Genomic DNA, 21089 nt, shown 5'->3' with positions numbered 1-21089 from the left:
CTGGTTGCAGGTTTGAGCCTCGGCCCCAGTCGGCGGAGCGTGGGAATAAAATAATAAATAATAAGAGACCGTGGCTCCCACAGCCGCCGAGATTCAGAAGGAGCGGCTCCCGATCCCCGAGTTGCTGCTTCCAGGCCCCGCCCCGGCGTCCCTGTGACTCCCCCGGCGCCGTGTCCCCCGCGGCCCCTCTGTGCGTTCCTCCCCCAACCCGGAGCCCACGCTGAGGCCATGAAGCAGCCGTCCCACCCTGACGGACGGACGGACGCTCTACAAAAGGCCTACCTAAGCAGCACTCATCCAAAGGGTCAAGGTCGTGACCAAAGGGTCAAGGTCGTGACCTACGAGGAAACGTGAGAAAGCGGCTCCGTGGGGAGGGGGCCCTGCGACCGGAAGGGGCGTCAGTGGGAAAACAGGGAAACCAGATGGGGGGGGAGCGGAGAAGCCTGGGCGGGGGTGGGAGGAGCGCGGGAATCGAACCCGTGACCTGGCAGCGAGGGGCCGACGCGCTAACCACTGAGCAGCACCGGCCAGGGCGGTGCAGAGCGTCTCCACTGGACGTCAGTGTGTCTGACGTTTGCTTTGCGTTTGCTTTACCCCGATGGAGCCCTGGTGAGAAAGGAGTCGTCGGGGAGGCCACCCCAGGCCTCGGCGGCCACCCCAGGCCTCGGCCCTGGAGACTGAGGAGCTCTTGGCCGCAAGGTGCCCGGGTCCCCGCTGGAGGAGACGCTGTGGCCGTCTCATTCCTCTCGTTCCTGGGCCCGGAGACTTTCGGGGGGGAGAGCTCAGCTGGGCGGCCGAGGGGCAGAAACATGCAAAAAAAATAAGCGACGGCAGAAGCCCGGACAGATGCCGGGTTCTTGGCGCAGGGGCCGTGATTTTATGGATTTTCTGAAACAGGGTCATGGTTTCGAGCGAAAACAAATGTTCAGGGAGCATAAATCGGACTTGTGTGTGACGGGAACAGGGTTTTTCACGGGATTTTATGGACGCGTTTGGCTCTTTATAAATCATCCGTTCCTCGTGCCACGGAGCCCACGGAGCCCACGGAGCCCACGGGTGCCCTGATATAACGAACGGGCCCGTGTTGTGCGCCATGGACGCGAGCTGCATGGACGGCCCTGCTCTGGGCTCTTCCTCCCGCCTTGTGTGATGCAGATGCTGTTCTTTTTATTTTTTATTTTTGTTAATCTTCAGCCCGGGGTATTTTTTTTTTCATTGAATTTTTAGAGAGAGTGGACGGGACAGAGGCTGGAGAGAGACGTGGATGTGAGAGAGACACACGGGTGGGTTGCCGCCCACGTGCACCCTGACCTGGGCCGGGGATCGAACCTGCAGCCCAGGTACCTGCCCTGGACCTGGAATCGAACCCGAGACTCTCTGGTGCACAAGCTGATGCTCTAACCACTGAGCCACACGGGCAGGGGCCAAATGCTGGACTTCTAAGGTGGACGTTGGCCAAAGCCAGCACGTCCCGCCCTCGGATGGGTCCCTGACCCCCCCTCCGCCCCGGGTCTGCCGAGCTGCGGGCGCTCACCCGGCAGCGGGGCTGGGGCCTGGGGCCCTGGTGCCTCTCAGTCCCCCGGGGAGGCGGCGGAGCGGGTCCTGGGGCCTCACCTGACAAAGGCGACGGAGACCCGGCTATCGGGTCGCTTTGTCTAAACCGTCTCGGCCGCTGGTCCCGGGTCCCGCAGACCCCTGGGGGGAGGGGTCGGAAAAAGGGGGAGGGAAGCAGATGGTCAGTAGGAGCCCAAATGCAGCCGGGGGAGGTGCTGGAGCGCGGAGGCCTGTGGCTCTCGGCGGGAAAGGGGCCCTGGGCTGGGGCGGCCCCGTGCAAGCCCCGGGGACCTCGGGGAGTCCGCCGGTGGTTTGGAAAAGGCGCCTGGTTATCATCCCAGTGGAACAAAGAACCTGCCTGTGTCTCTGTCTTTCCCTCGGGCCCCACTTGCCCCACACGTGCCCGGCCTGGGGCCCCCGAAGGACCATGAAGCAGACACTGTGGGCACTGGTGCCTTTTAAAAAAATATATGTTTTTAGTGATTTCTAGGGAGAGAGAGTGCGAGGAACATGGATGGGCCGCATCCCACGCGCCCCACGGGACATCCAGCCCGAAACCCAGGCGTAGGCCCTGTGGGCATTGACCCGGTGACTCCTGGGGCCCTGGGGGTGCCCAGCCCACTGAGCCACACCGGCCGAGGCTGCGGCTGTCGTCCCCCCAGCGGGACGGGGGCGACGGGACACTGGGAGCCCGGAGGGGCGGCTTGGAGGGGCTTGGGGTGACCTTCGGGCTGCGTCACAGAGGCCTCTCTGCAGTCGGCCTCGCCCGGGCTGGCGCGGACCCGAGGGTCACGGGTTCGACTCCCGGTCCAGGGCCCGTAGCTGGGTTTGCAGGCTCTGCCCCGGCCCCCGCCGGGGCGTCTGTGGGAGGCAACCCATCGGCGTGTGTCTCTCCCGCTCCCTCCCACTCTCTCTCAAAATCAACGGAAAAAAATACCCCCGAGGAAACGTTACCGAAACATCAGTAAATGAAGTGAAGCTCATTCGCGGACACGGCTGGGAGGTTTGGATTCGCTGTTGTGCTTTAGTGTGACGGAGGCAGGCCCGCCGGTGCTTTTCCATCTCCTCTCCTGTGTCTCGGGGAGCCTGCATTTCCGGGGGTGACCCCCGCGGCTCCTTCCAGCTGACTCGCGAGGGACCCCTGGACCCGGGTCATCCCCACACCCCTCTGTTCAAAAGCTCCCGACCTTGGCGGGGCCTCCGAGAGTCAGGAGACGGTGCCCCTCCCTCTGCCCCCCGTAATTTCGACTCTCCTGCTGACATTCCCTACAAACGGGTTTCCTTTTACACGTGTCCCCCCCAAAATGCACACGCACTGTAACAGCTGATCACTCACTTAACGTTCGCTCCTTCTCAGATTGAACGGATTTGAAATAACGGGTGAAGCCAGGCTAAGCTTTGAACAAAGAAAATTCATCCCAAAGGGCCCGTAGGCTTTTTTATTTTTTATGGGGACACAGAAAAGATGAGTTTATGGTACAAAACCAGCACAGATACCGCACGAAACGATGCTTGATGGTGACGACTCCGCTGTGTCCTCTTATCAGCAGGGCCCGGACCAGAACGGTCGTCCGTTTGACCCAAAAAATATTCTTCATTTCTGTAGATTCTTTTAAATTTTGGAAATGAGCTGCTGGTCCATAAACGCTGACTTTATACTCCCCTTAAGCACACCTACATTTTGGGGGGACACCCGGTGCATCTTAAAGTCTCACCAGCCTCCTGATCAGGATGCTCACGGGCCCCCCAGCCGGTGAGGTGCAGTGACGTCCCTTCGTCTGCTTCTTTCTAATAAAACTCCCCCTGGAGCCCGGGTGGGGGCGCGTTTGTCCCACTGGGCATCTCTCCCTCCGGGGCTAGAGATGCGGCCTGAATGTTCGTGTTTTCTGGGGTTTGCCTCGTGACATTTCAGTGCAAAATTTGGGCGCGATTATGGGGAATGAGCAGCCGGTGCGCTGGGTGCTGCCCGAGACGCGGGCTGTGTTGGAAATATTTTCATCTCCGTGATGTTACCCGAGCTCAGGACGGGAGGGGGTGCATCCGAGGCCAGACATCCCGCACATGCCTCAAGAAACAGCTTTGGCAGCGCCGACGCGACAGATCAACATTTCATTTTGTTTGTTCCTGTTTGCGGTTGTCTTTTAGGACGATTTTCCTATTCGGATGTCATCTCCCAAGTTAAGCATGAAGCCCTTTTGTCCTGTCTGCGAATTTCTGCAAAAGGATTTTTTTTTTCAAGCAGTTTACTTTTTTTGGTTTTCATTTCTTTCCCCATCATGTCGTATCCACTCTCCGCACTCTCCCACCTCCCCCGCCCCATAGTCACACTGTTGTCCGAGTCCCTGGGCCCCCCTCTTTTGTCTTATGTGCTGAACCCCTCCAGTCCCTTAACCCCTCCCCCCAAGCACCAGAGAAGTCGGGTTTTGTTTTTAAGTAAAGTGTTTCTAGACGTTCTTACCGCCCGAGCTAGGGAAACGGATTTAATTTATAGGAACGGCAGAAGCATTGACAATTCTTTTCTTTTTTTTTTTCCAAAGAGGCGTATTTAACCTAAGTTGTAAGTGATAGAAAACAGAGGGCGCTGCTGTGGTGGGAGGGCAATTGCACGCGGCCTGAGTTCCTGCCAACGCGTCTGCGGGATGTTTAGCGGGAGGCCGTGCGCGGGGCCGTCTGGGAGGCGATGGGAGCCGTGGGGCTCGTCACCTCCGAGAAAGTCCCCTTGAGCCACTGCCTGCAGGTGTCGGGGGAGCAGGGGGCCCGGCTTCCCAGGCCTCATGAAGTCCCCGCACCGGCGTCTCTAACCTGCTCAGATTTATGGCTCCTGGACCCAAGGGCAGGAGCCCAGGTCTTATCGCTCCCGGGCCTTGTGCAGGAAAACACCAGGCCGGCCTCCTGGGGCGGCCGCGGGGCTGCTGCATCTGGGGTGTAAGGCGCTCACCTTTGCATCGTCGGGCAGATGTGGAAAATCACTCAGGGGCCCCCGTCCCCCCCGCGGTCCCCGAAGGAGGCCTCCCACTGGCATCGGCAGATGTGGGGGGACAATATCCCCTCCAGGGCTCTTTCAGTTCTGTCTGCGGCAGGAAAACAGGTCCCACTCCCGGCCGGCGTGTCTCCTCGGGGGTGTTGCCTTGGGGGTAAAACACTCTCGGCTCCCCCGTTTTAGTCACGTCCCTGCCGTGGAGTAAGAGTGAAAGAGCCGAGCCGGGAAAGGGCCACCCTGGGCAGGCGGCGGGAGGCCTGCCGGGGCCTTGCCAGCTCCGAGGCCTGAAGCAGCCACACGGGATGGTCTGAAAGGAAAACTTTCTGACTAGAAGATGTATTTTTTCCCCCCCCGGAGGAAGATCCCTGGCACCAAGGGTTTGGGGCCTGAATTCCTCAGCGCAAAAGTCACGTCGATCCCGTTTCTGGAAAGCGGCGCGAGCGCCGAGTTCCACGGCCAGTTTGAGCCAGTGTGTGCCTGTGATTCGCGCTGGGTGCGTCGCTGGCAGCTAAGCTGGGGGAAGGTTCTTTCGGATCCCACCGGACGTTGCTCCTTCTGTGAGACAGAGTGTTTGGAGCCGAGCGTGCCGCTGGGGGAGCCCCAAATTCCTATTGAAATACGAACGCTGGGAAGGGTGACGCCCCAGGAGGCCGCCCGTTCACATCGGCGTGAGTGCCGCAGAGAGGGGACCCCGGGCTGTTTCCAGAGCTCCAGCCGCACCCGGGAGTAGAGCCAAAAATATTGTCCTAAGTACCTATGGTGCCGGGTGCGTAAGTGGAACGATCGTGGGGGACACTTTACAAAGCATGTGATTGTCTAACCACGACGCTGAGCCCCTGACACTAATACAAAATAATATTGGACGTCAGCTGTCATTGAAAATGATAATAAAATATGGGGGGGGGGAAAGCATCGGTGAGACCAAGGGGGAGGAAGACGGGAGGAGCCGACCAGAGGTGGTTTTTCCGGCAAGTTGGCCCCGTGGGCAGCGGGAGCCTAGTTCCAAGGACGGCCTGCAGGAGGCAGCAGAGAGCGGAGGCCGGGGGTCGCTCGGAGGAGCCGGGAGCCACGGCTGCTAGTGATCCTGCCGTGGAGGCCTCCGGGGAGGCTTAATGCCCTGGCACTTCCGCGGGCAGGCGGGGCGGCCCGCAGGCCCCGAGCCAACAGGGCCAGGTGCTGGGGCTGCAGGCCCGGGGCAGGCGGGTGCCGAGCGCGAGCGCCTGGGAACAAGGCCCGGGGGCCTGTCTCCGTCGGCACCGGCGTCCCCGAGTGTGTCTGCACCTCTGCGCTTGCACCTACGATGCACCTGTGTGCGCGTTTATTGATCTACCCGCCGCACAAAAATTCTGATTCTGAGCCGAACGTGTCCACCTCTTGCGATTTTTTTTATTTTTATTTATTTTTTTGGCAGACTACTCTCCTGCTGCCCCGGGGAAAGGCACTTGGAGCGAAACAGCATGAAGCGATTGGCCTGAGGCTACAAAAGATTAAGTCTCGTTATAAACAGACACTTAAATAGAGCCTGAGAGTTTTAAAAATACTTGATGGCATCACTTTTACATTTATTTTAACTCCATGTTTGGCCTTCGGCCTGTCAGCTTTATAATGTTATACTTTTTTATTTTTTATTTTTTAGATTTTTAATTGATTTTTAGAGAGCGGGGAAGGGAAACGTAGAGAGAGAGGGAGGAAGGTCGATGTGAGAGTCGTGGATCGGCTGCCTCCAGCCCCCAACCCCCGGCACGTGCCCTGACCGGGAATCGAACCCGCAACCTTTCAGTGCCCAACCCACTGAGCCACACTGGCCCTGGCAATAGGCCTCCTTTTAAAAAATATTGTACGTTCACGTTTTGTTTTGGGGTTTTCCTTCTCCTGTAATAAACTCTATTCAATGGATGGCCCCCGTGTTTTTATTTCAGCAACAGGAAGACTGATAACACTTATGTCTCGTTCTGAGGTTTAACGCGAACAGAAATGTTCAAGGGGACCCCGAGCCCGGCCGCAGATCGTCTGCGGAAGGAGGCTCCTCGGGGCGTCAACGTGAGAAGGGAGTGAACGCCCAAGACACGGACACTTCCCAAAGTTGGCCGACCCCCCTCTTAACGTACCTGGGCCGCTCCCTAACGGGGCTGCTTGTGAGTCCCTCTTGTTGATTTTCACTAAAAGCCCCAAGTTGCTTAAAGCTTGAGAAGACAGATTTCCACACTTTGAGATGAAACACGATCTAATGGTGCATAAAAACTCCCCAATAAAGCGAAACCTGTAAACGCCTCTGTTTCCTACAAAAACCAAGATGCGCGAATGATTTCCGGTAAACAATCGATACCTATTTCTTGCCACATAGGATGACATTTGTAATTCTGTTTCTTAAGAAAAGAATAAGTGACCAGCCGTACAATATAGGCTTCGGCTCTTGTGAACAGAGATGTGCAGCTGACCGATCGCTGCTGCGCGTTGCCGCCTGGGACAGGCCCGGCCGGCCTGACGGACATGCCCTGACCGCCCGCCACGGCCTGGCCGCTGCTCGCCGGTTTCCGCGGCCGGGCCGCCTGGGTCCGCGCCGAGCTGAGCTGCTGTGCACCCGGGTCCGTGTTCTCAGCACGAGAAACGGCTCTATGTGCAGTTGTGTGGAGCTGGACGTTAAGTGTGTCCAGGTGAGAATCTGAGGGACCCCAAGGAGGACGCCTTGCTCTGCGTTGTGGACCGGAGCTGACCTCGGACCAACCCCGTTTTGTGTGCTTGATGGACGGGTGACCGAGGATTTGGAGACAGCATGAAATTTCCTGCGGTCACGGGGACCCCAAGGGGCTCCACCCACAGAGCACTGGGCGGTTTCCCGGGTCCCTGGCGTCTCTACACCCACCCGATGGGGGTTAGTAAGACCGGCTGGACTGGGAACGGCCGCTTAAAATAGAAGCGCTGGGATCCACAGAAGCTTTTCCAAGGCTGGGCACCGGTGCATCTCAGACGACAGCCCTCGGGGCACGTCTCCTGGCAGGAGTCTGGGCTCGCCCCCATCACCGCGCCATCGGTGGGGCCGGCGACCCGCGAGGCCCTACAGCCATCCTTCCGCTGCAGCGGTTCCCGAGAAACGGGGTGACGTGAGCCGGGGTCTGGGGGTGTCACCGGCCACCCCACTTGTGCTGAGAAATTCAACTACGTCCCGTGGGAGCAAAGGGTCAACGCTGACAGTCCCTTCTCCGAATCTGCATTCACTCCGCTCGGCATTTCAGTTGTGTTTGGTCGGATCGCTGGGGTCTCATCATTGCTTTGAAAATAAAGTGACTGTGTTTAAACAGGGAGGCCCTTGCAGGCGAAAACTCACCAGCATTTATTCCGATTTAGGAGGGAGTGTTCTACGTGGACAGAGAAGTTACAAACTGGCCACGGCGTTCCAGTGATAAACGAAAAATTTTTGAGTCTTTCCGTCAAACAAGGCACCAAGATCATTGGACAGGGAGTGACTGACGCGAGGAACCGCTGTAAATAGTTGCCGGCCCCGGGTGGGGAGCCAATTCCCCCCAAACGGGTGCCTGTAAACAGAGCGGTTTCCTCCGGGTCTTCGACTGGGTCTTTGAAGTACGTCTCCCCAAGTTTCCCACATTTACTCGGACAGTGAAAAGTGGGTGTGATTTTCTGTGTAAAATACTATGACCTCTCCGCTGCTGCCTGGATCGGGGAAGGAGGAGAGAAAACTGGGAAAGATCTTGTAAAAGAATGTAAGGGTTTCCCAGGCGCTTAGTGCAGAGGCCAGTTGCCAAACCCAAGTCGCAGTGGGGGAAACTGAGGCCACAGGCTGCAGAGAGAGGGGAAACCCCGGGAGGCAGGGGCTCTCTGGGCTGCATAAAGAATCAGCCCGGCCCTGGCCGGTGTGGTTCAGTGGTTAGAGCGTCGGCCCGAGCACCCGAGGATCTGGGGTTCCATTGCCGGTCAAGGGCACGTACCTGGGTTGGGTTCGCTCCCCGCCTCTGGCTGGGGCCTGTGCCGGAGACAACCCAGTCGATGTGTCTCTCTCACATCCATGTTTCTCTCTCTGTCTCTCCCTCCCACTCTCTCTGAAAAGCAATGGAAAAAAATATCCTCAGGTGAGAATTCACAGCAAAGAATGACCCAGAAGCTGTAAAAACATCCCAGCTTCAAGATTCTGATGGTATCAGTCAGGTACAACGAAAATATTATAAAATATTTATTTATGACAAATTATTTATTATAATAAATTTTTATATAATAAATTTTTATAATTTATTATAATTTATTTTTATAATAAATATTATAAAAATAAATTTATAATAAATTCATTTATTATAAAAATAATTTATATATTATAAAATAAAATATAAAGTAAAAAAAACAGATCAAGTCACAGTGATGTTTAAGTTGCTCTCTGTATACGTAAACACAGGGTGTCCCAAAAACGTGTATTACACTGTAACAGCTGATAGCTCAATGTTGAAAATGATGTGTATTTTAATAAACACTGCCTTAATAATTATTCAAAGTGTATCCCCTTTTTGAGACACCCCATATACTTAGTATCACATGCGTCTAGCACACAGTGCTCTGCGCCTATACATTGTATCTAACACACAGATACGTAGTTACACCCACACAAGCCCCCTGCCTCACTCGAGGCGACACGGTGCCCTTGGGAACTGGCGCTTTCCGAGGCGCCTGGCGGGGGGCAGAGGTCGGTGGCTAGCGCCGGGCAGAGATGCCGCCCGACGCGCACGTTCAGACTCGGCCCTCGCCAGCCGCCTGACCTTGAGCGTTGACTTAGCATCTGTTTCTGACCGTGCGCAGCGTTGAGGCGTCAGCGGCCCCCGAGGAGCTGGTGCAAATGAATGACCATGTGAACAGCGCGGGGAGCCAAGTGCTTCCCAACTCGCGGGCCCTCGGCAAGTGTTAGCTCTCGAGGTTAGTGCCGTTGGCCGTCGCTCTAGCGAAACACAAAGGGGGTCTTGTGATGGACCCGGTGCAGCGCCACGCGGTCCACTCACCCGAGGGGTGAGGGCTGGTTTCCGTGACTCCTGATGACCCCGACTGCACTTGATGGGCATCTGCTGGAGATGAGGTCGGAGACGCCTGGGGTGTAAAGGTCGGTGGGACTGGGCATCGGGTTGCACATCCTGGCGCTGGGAGTGGGCCCGCTGGTCGGTTCTGATGGGTTGTGTCTGATTATAGTTGGTACTTACACGCCGCCCCTCTGAGACCAGCTGCTCCAGGGCAGGGAAGAGAGGCAACGCATTCTGACAGCAAACCCGAATGTCTAACACGGGCTGGGCTAGCCCCGCGTTCTCGCCATAATCCCCACAGTAAGTTAATTCCCCCCAGAGGAAGGTGGCGTGACCCTGGCCGGTTTGGCTCGGTGATTAGAGCATCTGCGCTGGGAATGAAGGGTCCTGGGTTCGATTCTGGCCAAGGGCACCTGCCTCGGTTGCAGGTTAGATCCCGGGCCCCGCTTGGGGTGTGTGCGGGAGGCAACCAGTCGATGTGTGTCTCTCACATCAATTTTTTTTTCTCTCTCTCTCCCTCTCCACTCTCTCTGAAAAGCAGTGGAAAAAATATTTTTGAGTGATTAAAAACAAAAAAAGAACATTGGGTGGAGACCCCTGTGTGTCCGCCTGGCTGTGGGTGCCTGTCCCGTGTGCATTTGCAGGATGCTCACACCCGCCCTGTATCTTTGTCATTTAGTCGCGCGCATGGCGGGGGAGGGACCCCTTGTTTACTGCGGTGCAATTAAACCGGCCGCTTCCGTGGGACATTCTGCCGCCTCGGGTCTGCAGGCAGGAATGTTTATGGGATTTACCATCCATATCTCGTCACGGTCTGGAGGGCGGCTTGGCGACACTGGGCGAGACTCGAATTCCCCGGGGCCCTTTAAAACGGCCCGATGCCCACCCTCCGAGACTCGCATCTGAAGGAGCCTGAAATCACGGCTCTTCCTAAAAGCTCCCGGGGGCATGGACAGGGTGTGGTCCTTGGGCCTCTGACCCGGGGTCAGGCTGGTAATCAGGCGACGGTTCCAGTCAATCTCATAGCGTCATGTGCATCTGAAACTCCGGACCGCGTGCCTGCTCCGGGCAATGTTTAACTTTCTAAACAGCGATGAATTTACTTTATTTCCTTCCTCCCACCCATGTCTAGAGCATAAACTGCGTTTGAATTTCTCTCCGTTTGCGGAGTGACTTTCAAATCTACAGCTTTCACAGGCATGTAAATTCAGTTTCAGCGGACAGGACAGACTTGGGGAGGCGGGCTCGCTGGGCGCGCAGCCGGCGCAGGAAAACAGCTCCCCGAGTGAAACGCAGGACAGTGTCAAGTGCACACTGAGCGGGTCGTTTCTATACAGCCTGACGGTTAAAATCAGCGGGAAACGAACGCGTCCGGCTGTCGGGAAATGTGCAAAAATATGCAGTCGTTCCTAAAAATGAATGTAAGCAGCTGTGTGTCTTTTAGATGTTCCACTTAAACAGCGGCAGGCCCACGCGATCGAACTGCACAGAGATAAACACGCACACGCGCCAAGTGTTCGGGTGTCAACCCAGCGAAATCTGAGTAAACTCCGGAGGGCACCGCAGTCCGTGTCTTGGATACTGGAGATTGCAACAGAGTGTATAGTGTTTGAAAAACACAGGGACCCAGAGAAATGCTTGTTAATGCTACTTAGATGTAGCATTTTATGGATACATCCTGGGGGGGGGGCAATTTGAAGTTGCCAACTATTGATACAAAATGTCCCTACAGCCATCAGGGCAAAGATGTAGCATTTCATGGATACATCAGCTTAAAGCTGTAGAGTGTTGGTACAAAACGACACAGACGACCAGGATGAACAGTTGAGACGTGATCAAAGCGGTCCGGGGCGAGGGTTGGCAAACTCCGAAATGCCTCCCAGAGGGTGGGGCGCTGTCCCCTCGCGGCGACCAGACCTCGCGTTCCACTCACCCTGACGCCGACAGTTACGCCGGAATCTCCCTGGCAGCCTAGGAAACTGTTTGTTTTTCTTCTGAAATGAAAACTATTTTTCATTTCAGGCAATAAAGAAATGGGTCTAGTCCGCCGGGCGGGTTTCAGGATGCTTTATTGCGGAATCGGTCTGTACACACTCTAACGTGGAAATAACGCATCGCAGGACACCGGGTATTTACAATACGTTTTTGTTTTTTACAACTTTTTTTTTACAAGATGACGTCTCTGACGTGACAGACGTGCACACAAATCGGACTTAATTACACACATAAATAAATACGGGCTTCACGGGGCCACTGGGAAGGGACGTGAATCCCACAGGCCGGCGGGGTCAGTCTGTTACCTGCACACGACGACACCGTCAGGTAAAGACACAACGACTGCACATAAGCCTGTCACCGCTCTGCCCCCGGGAAACTCGCCGCCATAGTGAGGACAGGAAAGCGCAGAGTCGCCGTCTGTGTCCTTGCGTTTTAGAGGGACTGTCATGTCCGTGCAGCAGATCCTTAGCGTGGGGCTGTGCTTCCAGGTGAAGCGCGTGTGAGAAACGTGAGACACCTGCCGTCGCGGGGGAAGCCCGGCACCGGGCGTGACAAAGGGCGTTAGGCTGCAAGTCATTTTCGCCAACGACGCCGACACACGGTGCAGGCTTTTCAGCGGCGTCCAAGACGCAGGGCAGGGCTTTGCTCTCCCGCGTGAGAAGCTCCGGGCTGTTCCCTCCCGGGCCCGCGTCGGGGCCAGTTCTCGTCCCGTCAGCAGAGACCCGCCTGCGGGCAGGGGTCCCCGCTGCGGTGACCGGGCAGGCAAACGTGGGTTTACAGCTGTGAGAACCCGAAACCGCCGGTTCTTAGGTTATTCTTTGTTCGTTCCTGTATTACCAGCCACATGAACAACTGTAAACCTACGTTTGCCCCGCCCTGTATTTTTCGTCACATGAGAAACACATCTAATTTCAATGAAACGTATTAGAGATTTAGCTACTAAAAATATGGGTTGTTTTTTTAAAAAAAACAGGTTTTTATCCCTTTGTTAGGGCACTCAAATGTTTATAATTCAAAAAGTTGTAATTGTGTTTTGTCACTTGAATATTATTATTGAAATTCATAAAAGAAGCTTGTGTTTCTTTTATTGCCTAATTAATAGAATTTTTTCCCAATATTAATGAAATTGAAACCACTGACTATTATAGCGAAATTAGGTGCTCGTTAGAGCTGCGTGAGAGACTGTAAGGAAAGCTGTAAGCTCAGACCTGCGTTAGAACTAAAAACATACTTGCTCCATGCCCATTACCCAGACAAAAGAAACATAATTAAATTTTATACAGTTAAACCTAGAATAACATTTTGTGCCTGTGGATATATCCCGCCTTTGAAACTACGTGACGGTACAGACATTTGCTGGCCCAACGCTGGGATTTCTTCAGGACCAATTAAGGTGAGAGAAACCTCTAGCTGACGATTACAAGTCTCAATTTTAGGAATTTGAAATTCTGATGCTGGTGAGGACCCTAGAATGACCTGTGGTCCCAGAGACGCGCTCTAAGGTGTTGATCGAGGCGGGGGTGGGGGTTAAATGAAGGCAGTTTCCTGTTCTGTCCCCACCAGGTCAGGGGCCACAGGAAACCATTCAGAACCACCCGGACCCCCATTCTGAGATTTTCAGTCGTGTCCCTTGTATAGAGCGTCCCAATGCGGCTGTGTCACCAACTCTGTTGGTGTCGGAAGCGCAGGAAACGGCCCTGAGTCTCTGAGACCAGGCACCGGGCTCCTGGGCAGGCTTCCTGGAGCCGGGCGTGGATGGGAGAGACACGGTCGGTCTCCCCCCTCCCCCCTCATCGCCTCTGCTGGGAAACGGCAGTGACGCCGCCCGGAGCGAAGGCCCTGAGCTGGGCACCCAGCCCAGGAGAGGTCACACCTCCGCACGTGCTCAGGGGACACAGAGCAACTGGGACCAAGTCCTACTGGCCACACCCAAACGTCCCCACTTTACACACGTAGATCGTGAGACAAGGAAGCCTTTCCCCCCAACTGTTGATGGCTCCTTTCTGATCCTATACTTTCCCCGGCCGTGTTCACTCTACCTGTGGGGCTTTTATGAGGACTGTGTCTGTATCCGCCGTTAAGAGCCATGAAAACCCTGTCGTCGGCGATTCATTCTCAGGATACATGCGTGTGTCTATCCATATGTATATGTGTGTGTGTGTCTGTATATACAGGGTGTCCCCAAAAATGTATACACACAATGTCTGTAGAGTCTATTCCATTTTGAAAATGAGCTGTAGGTCAATAAACACTGCCGTTATAATTATTCAAAGTGCGTATACAGTTTTGGGGGACAGCCTATATAATACACGCACATCTATGAATGTTTCCAACCCCATTTGTGGGTATCCCCTTAGGAAAGACCTACTCAGCTAAGCATCCCCGTGTTTCAAGCTGCCCACAGACACGGGAACACTATATACCGGAAACATGTTTGGACTTGAGTTTATGCTACAAGGTGGCGGTTTGGGGCCTGGGAAGTTTTCCAAACAGTAACATACGACAGATTTGCAAAAGTGAAACTCAAAGCCCCCCTTTTATCTTCCTGAGAACATTCTAGCATACAAATAGGTTATTTTGATTAAGAAAAGGCCAATCTTACTAAAGATGTGAAAATATTCAATAGTTGGGATGCTTTCATTTTAAACAAGAGGTTTTGTAAATTTTTAGACACATCGAAGCGGTAAACTGTAGCAGCCGTGGGTTTTGTGAGGGGAAAATATAAATAAGATATCAGGAAAGTCTCTCATATTATAGGGTAAAATAGTAAAAATCAGCCCAGAAAGGCATTTTAATTTCTCCATGGTGACCTTGGATGGCAGCTTAATTCACTGAACCCTTCCTGCTTTGGGTGTCTCTATAAATCATAATTTACAGACTGAACCCTCACTTGTCTTTGTATAAAATGAAGCTTACATTACATAAAGCGGGAGCATTTTTAGCTGTGTGTCAATTTTGTCTATTTCGGGTTAAAATTTCCAGTTAAAAGCCGCATGTAATAAAAATCACCTCATGCAAGATTTGAACAAACAGGGCCTAAAAACAGCATCCTCTTAGCCGGCTTTGTAAATGAAACCAGTCATTTAATTTCAAGTTCCACTGATGAATGTCACGCTTGGTGTGTGCATGAACCTGCGTGCTGGCTGCAGGGGTTTGATCCGAGTTTGCAGCTCCCACCCGCGTCTCAGTCCTGTGAGAATTCGGTGGAGATTAATCAGCAAAACCACACGCGGAACGGGATCCGCAGTTCCCAGCCGAGTCTGCGTTTCCTCTGCTCTCGCAGGAGACGGGTGGCCAGTGTGCTTCACTCGTGTCTGTCGCCGTTTCCAGAGGCAGCGGGGATGGGGAGGGGTTACCCGGGAGGGGTCCCGTGGGAGCACCCACGCTCCCTCCGCGAGTCCAGGGCGGCTCAGTACCTCTCCGGAGAGGAGCTGTAGTGATGGGGGTGGCGATGTTTCAGGTGGGGTCCTGAGGGAGACAGAGACACTCCTTGGTCATTTCCTTCTTCCGTCCCTGAGCCTGAGTGTACTCACCGGGGTTCACGCCCCCTCTCTGCCTCTCCCCTGCCCAGTTGGCCCCTTTCCCTCCTTGGTTTGGGAAACAACTGTAAGTCACACGAGAGCTCACAGTTATATAAGCAACTGCAAATTCTCTTTCTCGCTTGAGAAGTTTAAAAATTCACAAATGCTTGGCCCTGGGTGGGTAGCTCGGCTGGTTAGAGCATGGTCCCCATAGGCCAAGGTTGCGGGTTTGAGCACAGACAAGAACCGACCAATGACGCGCCGATCATGGAACAACAAATCCATGTCTCTCTCTCTCCCTTTTCCTCTCTGTAAAATCAATAAAAACATTTTTTTAAGGTAAAGGAAGGATTTGAAGGAGAGAGACAAGGAAAGAAGGGAGGGGGATGTTTTGATTAAACTTCAACCATACAATTTATGCTAAAACAAGAGCCAGTGAGTAGACACAGATGGGAGGAAGGGCCTCAGATACAGGGAACACCCTGTTTCACAGGAGTCGGTCACGAGTCATTCTAGTTTTGCACCAGGACTGTTCTCTGGGGGGGGACACAGTGGGGCTCTTACTGTGCGCTGGGGGCGGGAGGTCGGGCGTCCGGAAGGTTCTGATGGTGGCTGGCCCCTCGCCCCCTGTGGTCAGCACCTGGACCTCCAGTCGGTACAGGGTGGACGGCCTCAGGCTGGGCACGGCGAGGATGGAGTGATCCTGAGGGGGGCACACAAAGCGACACGCTCGTCAAGGCCTTTGGGAGGGAAGACACACAGTGGACGCATGTTCTGTGGCTGCTGCTCCCCCCAGATGCCACGTTCTGTGGCCACTGCTCTCCCCCCCCCCGTGCCACATTCTGTGGCCTCTGGCACTGCAGGGTGATTTGGAGTCTATGGCTCTGGTTTCTAGAGTCCTCTGCTGCATGGTCCCCGCATCCAGCTCAGTTCCTGGCAGCCTGAGACCCCTGGCAGAGCTCACAGGGGCCGGGGCCAGTTCTCAGGGCCCACCCTTGGGATCACATGGTTTATTCCTCAACCGAAGACTTTCCCACGGTCTGCGGGTTTCCCGGGCACATCCTGCGATGCGAATTCTCGATAATCCCTATTTCCGTGAGCAAGCCAACTCTCTTCCTTAAAATACACAATGTCTGTCAGTGCCTGTGGCCCAAAGTGTTTAATTTTTTGCCAACATATGCTTCTCAAAACTCAGTAAACCTAATATATTTAGAAAATAACTACTTTCTAATTCCATGTAACCTTTCCTTCCAGGATTTAGGGTGGTGGTGTTTTCTTTTTGAAGCAGCACTCGGCTACTCTGAGGGCATTTTTAAAGAGGGTAAAAGCCCAGGCATGGGTGGGTTTTTTCAAGCCAAGGAATTAGGTGGCATGGAAGACAGGCCAGCTCCTTACGGCTGCAGCCGAGCCTGAGGGGGGCAGGGGGAGGGAAACAACAGGTTTCTTTTAGCGATTTTCTCCCCAATTAACACTTCTAACTGGGCCTGTGCACTTGGGGTACGGGGACACGAGCGAACAAAGGTGGCGGAAAACGGGGAAATGACTTGGACACAGTGGAGATGGGAAAGGTCTGCTGAGGGGCTGCCTCTGGTCACCAGAATTTATCTAGAGGATCGTTTCCTCTACTCACAGTGATGCTTGGGGTGTCTTTTCTCGCAAAATAAAATAGTCATGCCCTGGCCAGTGTTGCTCAGTGGTTAGTGTCAGTCTACGCACCGAAGGGGCTCGGGTTCGATTTCTAGCCAAGGGCACAAACCTGGGTCTCAGGTTCAACCCCCAGCCCTGGCTGGGGCACGTGCGGGAGGCAACCAACGGATGTGTTTCTCTCACATCGAAGTTTCTTTCCTCTCTCTCTCCCCCCCCTTCTTTCCTCCCTTCCATTCTCTAAAAATCGGTGGAAAAAACATCCTCAGGTGAGGCTCAACCACCAACAGTAAATAAATGAAACATTCGGGAGAGGAAACGGTGGGACTGAGACTGAGCGAGCCAGGGCGGAGCGTGGCGATGCCGACCCTGGTGTCATGAGACGCGAGCAGTGGGTACCGGCCACGTGACACGGGGGCAAGGACACCTACTGCGGGCAGGATCTGGGACTGCGAGATGATGCTGTTGGGCAGGCTGTTCTGTCTGCTCTCCGTGGTCACCTCCGCCCATGTCACCTGGAAGCCGGTCATGGGCTGGTAGAGGTTGGCCTTGGCCATCTTCCAGGCAAAGTGGCCGGTGATGTTGCCGTCCTGGACCGCGAAGGAGGCGGACAGGTTCTCGGGCTTGGCCAGCACTTTGGACAGAGCGGGACCTGCGGCGGTGGGGAGTGGGACCTGGGTTAGGTGCAGAAAATGAGCTGAGGTGGCGCCTGTTTGACGTTTGGGGCGGGGGGCTAGGCAGGAGCAGGGTGACCCGAGTCTTAAGTGTGGTCTCGGACAACCAGCTCCGTGACGGACGGGGACCGTGCTGGACCAGGCCCCCATCACGGCAACCTTGTGCCAAGTGCCACTGATCCTCTGGGTGTCCCAAATAAACATATGCACACTTTAACAGCTGATAACTCACTTCATTTTCGCTCCTTTTCAGGTTTAACGGATTTGAAATAATGGGTGAAGCCAGACTAAGCTTTGAACAGAGAATATTTACCTCAAAGTGCCCCTAGACTTTTTTTTTATGGGGACACATAAAAGATAAAGTTTATGGTACAAAATCAGCAACCGTCAACGCACGGAAGGAGCACAAATACCGCAGGGAATGATTCCCGATGTTTGCGATTCCGTTGCTTCCCGTTATCAGCAGGGCCTGGACCAGAACAGTTGTCCTTTTCAAAACAGGTGTTGACCAAAAAAATTATTTGTTTCTGGAGATGCTTTTAAACGTTGAAAATGAACTGTGTGTTCACAAACACTGACGTTATAATCATTCGAAATGCGGATACATTTGGGGGGGGGACACCCTGTGTATATGTTACCTCCAAGTTGGCCTGTCCCATTGCAATGCAGACAGAGGGGTGCCGCCTGTTTTTAGGGGGCTGTGAGGGGTGGTTTGGAGATGTCTGCAAGCGGGCCGACCTCACGGCGTTCGGGTGACACGCACCTGCTTCCCCGGGGCAGCTGACGTGCGTGCGGCTTTTCCCCTGCAGGGCGGAGCAAGGCGGGGTCCTGAAGAAAACCGTCTCGGCCTTCGGGCGGCCCTTGGGCCGTGTGGGTTGCACGGTCACCTTATATTTGCAGGAAAAAGATAGATCTTGAAGAATCATGTAATTTTCCTAGGGGGAGAGAGAGGAAGACAGTGGCAGTAAATCTCACTGGGGAAGAAAACATTGGCCGGAGGTGGGATGGCACTCCCGCCACGGTGTGTTCTGACATAGTGGGGAGGTGCCATGTGGCTTCTGTAACGAGTATGTGAGACCCTGTCCACGTTTCAGTGAGCGCCAGCTGAGCCCTCCCTGGCGTGGCCACGTCCTCTGGAGTTCAGAGCCTAGGAATCGCGAGAAAGCAGCCAGCTTGCACCTCGCAGCCTGCATGGGCGCTGGCCTGAGGCCGCCAGACGACTCTGCTTATTTCAAGTGGGAAAACGCCCACTCGGGCTCCCCTGAGACACAGGCTCGGCTTATAGACAAGTTTAAAAAAAAAAAATTAAGATATTTGCCCTGGCCGCCGTGGCTCAGTGGTCAGAGCATCGGCCCGTGAACCAGAGGGGCGGGGATTCGATTCCGGGTCAAGGGCAGACCCCTGGGTTTCAGGTTTGCTCCCTGCCCCCAGCGGGGTGTGTGCGGGAGGCAACCCATCGATGTGTGTCCCTCACATTGAGGTTTCTCTCCCCCCCCCCTTCTTTAAAAATTCAATGGAAAAAACATTCTCTGGTGAGAATTAACAAAGACAAAATGAAAAAAATGAAGCTCGTCTCTGACACGGTATTTCCTCCTTTCCGGGGTGCGGCTTCCCCCCATAACAGCGCCACGAAATGGAAACACGAGGAACAGGCTCCATCGCTGAGCGTGAGGCGGTTCGGGGTGTAACCGGCTGTAATGGGAAAGAGGACACTCCGGGTAACTGTCCCCGTTGTGCTCGCCGCACAGGTTGGTGGTCACCAGGGCTTCGTGTCAGAGGCAGGTGGGGGCCTCGGCCGGCTGCCCTCTGGGGAAGGGCAGGGGTCGCTGCCACACAGCGGCGTGGGTTGGTGACAAGGGTGCCACAAGAATTCAAATAAAACCGCCGGGCATGAGTCAGCAGGAGCAGCCACGGCTGAGACGCACAGGGCAGGGCCTGGCCCTTTCCCCAGACGGGCGGTGCGTAGACCCCCGAGCAGTTAACACCGCAGGGTGCCCGGGACGCCGGGCCAGCCCGCTGTCTCTCTGGGAGGCTGAACGGCTGTTCCCCAGGACTGAGTCTGGGCTTTGTGGGGCCACAGAGGAGCCCGAGTCACCACTAACGACTGTGCTTTGCAGACGCCTCCAGCCTGCTTTCAGGTGGCGTGACAGGAGGTGGCAGGAGCCGCCACAGGTAAGTGAGCGGATGTGCATTCCCAGCAGGAAAGGAATTAAGCAGCTCTGCACGTCATTAAAGATGGAGACAGACAAGTCCTAAGCCCTTAGCAAAGCACTTGTTGGAGATGTGTGATTCGTATTTCTGCCAGATATGTATGTATACACGCCCAGCAAAGAGTTAGGAGCACCCTCTGAGCTGCTACAGACGCTCAGCCTAGGGGGGCCACCCCCTGAAAATCAGCCGGGTGCCACAGGAATCCAAGGCACATGCAAGTAAACAAGCAAAATCCCCCCACCCCAACCCCAAAAGACTTAGGGACCCCTGCTTCTGTTTATTTCTTTCTCTGCTTTCCTCCAAGCAGTTCCTCTTTTTAAAACGTCCATTTCTTTCTTTTAGTGAAGGTCACACATTTTAGGAAGAGGTCAAGGATAAATGAAAACAATGCTGGTAGCACAGGTCAAATCCAGTAAAAAAAAAAAAAAAAAAAAGTCAAATGAGTGTCTGGCTGGCGAGGCTCAGTGGTTAAGCATCGGCCTAGGATCCAGGAGATTGCGGTTCGATTCCTGGTCAGGGCACATGCCTGGGTTGTGGGCTCCATCCCCAGTAGGGGGCGTGCAGGAAGCAGCTGATCAATTACTCTCTCGATGTTTCTCTCTCCCTTCCTCTCTCGGAAATCCTTTTTTTTTTAAAAAAATCGAGTGTTTTTGCAAAGTAAGCAATGTGCTCTCTCTCAATCTTCAAGTTATGTGTCAGACGGGATTTAAAAAATACTTCAGCAGACAAATGTTCTAGTTAAAAACCATAAATCAGTGTATTAGACGTGTGGGGCCTCGCCATGGGGACTTCAGACTGTCCTGCTCTGTCACATACCATGCATGGTGCAGTGTCCTCTTTCTTAAACATGTCCTGTGGTTTGTTGAGTCTACTAACTCATGATTCCTCTTAAGAGTCGAGACATGGGTCTGTGGTATATGGGACAGGGAGTGTCTGTTATTGCTGGGTGACTTGGTGGCACTTGGGGATGTGGCAGAGTGAGACGCTAAATCATAGGATTGTGTAGCATCTCACTGGGAAATTAATACCTTTAGATCATGCTGCCAAGGCAAAATTCAGATAGCAATTCATAGCTTTTGTCCAGTTCAATGAAACACAGAGCCCAAAGCCTTTCCCTGTGGTCTGGGCTCCTGAAGTACTGGTCCCTCCTGTCTGCCTCAGGACTTGCCATGTATGATACCACAGTGAGCTCTCATGTGACACTGACTTCACGAGAGGAGAAGTGAACACAGGGACTGTCACCTGTTCAGTCTTCACCCAGGCATTTGTTCAATAGCACATGTGTGAGAACAATGTATCCGTGAGACATACAATGTGACATCTTCCAGTCCAATTTTATACACACGAGGAAAGAGTCTAATGACCATTCAGAATCGATCCGTAGGACCGTGGACTCACCTGGGTCGTGCCTGATGATGCCTCTGGCCTCGAGGTGTCATTGTGGGCACAGGCTTCTGGAGACCACTGCACATGGTAGCGACTCACGCTGGGATCT

The 21089-nt window shown here is 54.1% G+C and overlaps 1 protein-coding gene across 1 annotated transcript in view; it reads right to left on the bottom strand.

Annotated features, from left to right (window-relative positions):
* Positions 1-14937: 14937 nt before the first annotated feature.
* Positions 14938-21089, bottom strand: part of ANOS1 (anosmin 1) — a 94316-nt gene continuing 88164 nt past the window's right edge. Inside the window, exons 10-14 of the mRNA XM_087813505.1 lie at positions 20993-21087; positions 18147-18318; positions 17141-17361; positions 15630-15768; positions 14938-15012 (exon numbers count right to left, since the gene is read on the bottom strand). Of these exons, the coding sequence (XP_087669631.1) occupies positions 14954-15012; positions 15630-15768; positions 17141-17361; positions 18147-18318; positions 20993-21087 (686 nt within the window). The 3' untranslated portion in view covers positions 14938-14953. The remainder of the gene's footprint in view (positions 15013-15629; positions 15769-17140; positions 17362-18146; positions 18319-20992; positions 21088-21089) is intronic.

Source organism: Miniopterus natalensis, chromosome X, assembly GCF_054644295.1.
Source record: "Miniopterus natalensis isolate mMinNat1 chromosome X, mMinNat1.hap1, whole genome shotgun sequence".
In the NCBI taxonomy this organism is placed as follows: domain Eukaryota; kingdom Metazoa; phylum Chordata; class Mammalia; order Chiroptera; family Miniopteridae; genus Miniopterus; species Miniopterus natalensis.
Note: the sequence above shows the minus strand (reverse complement) of the source record. Positions and strands in the feature narration are given on the sequence as shown.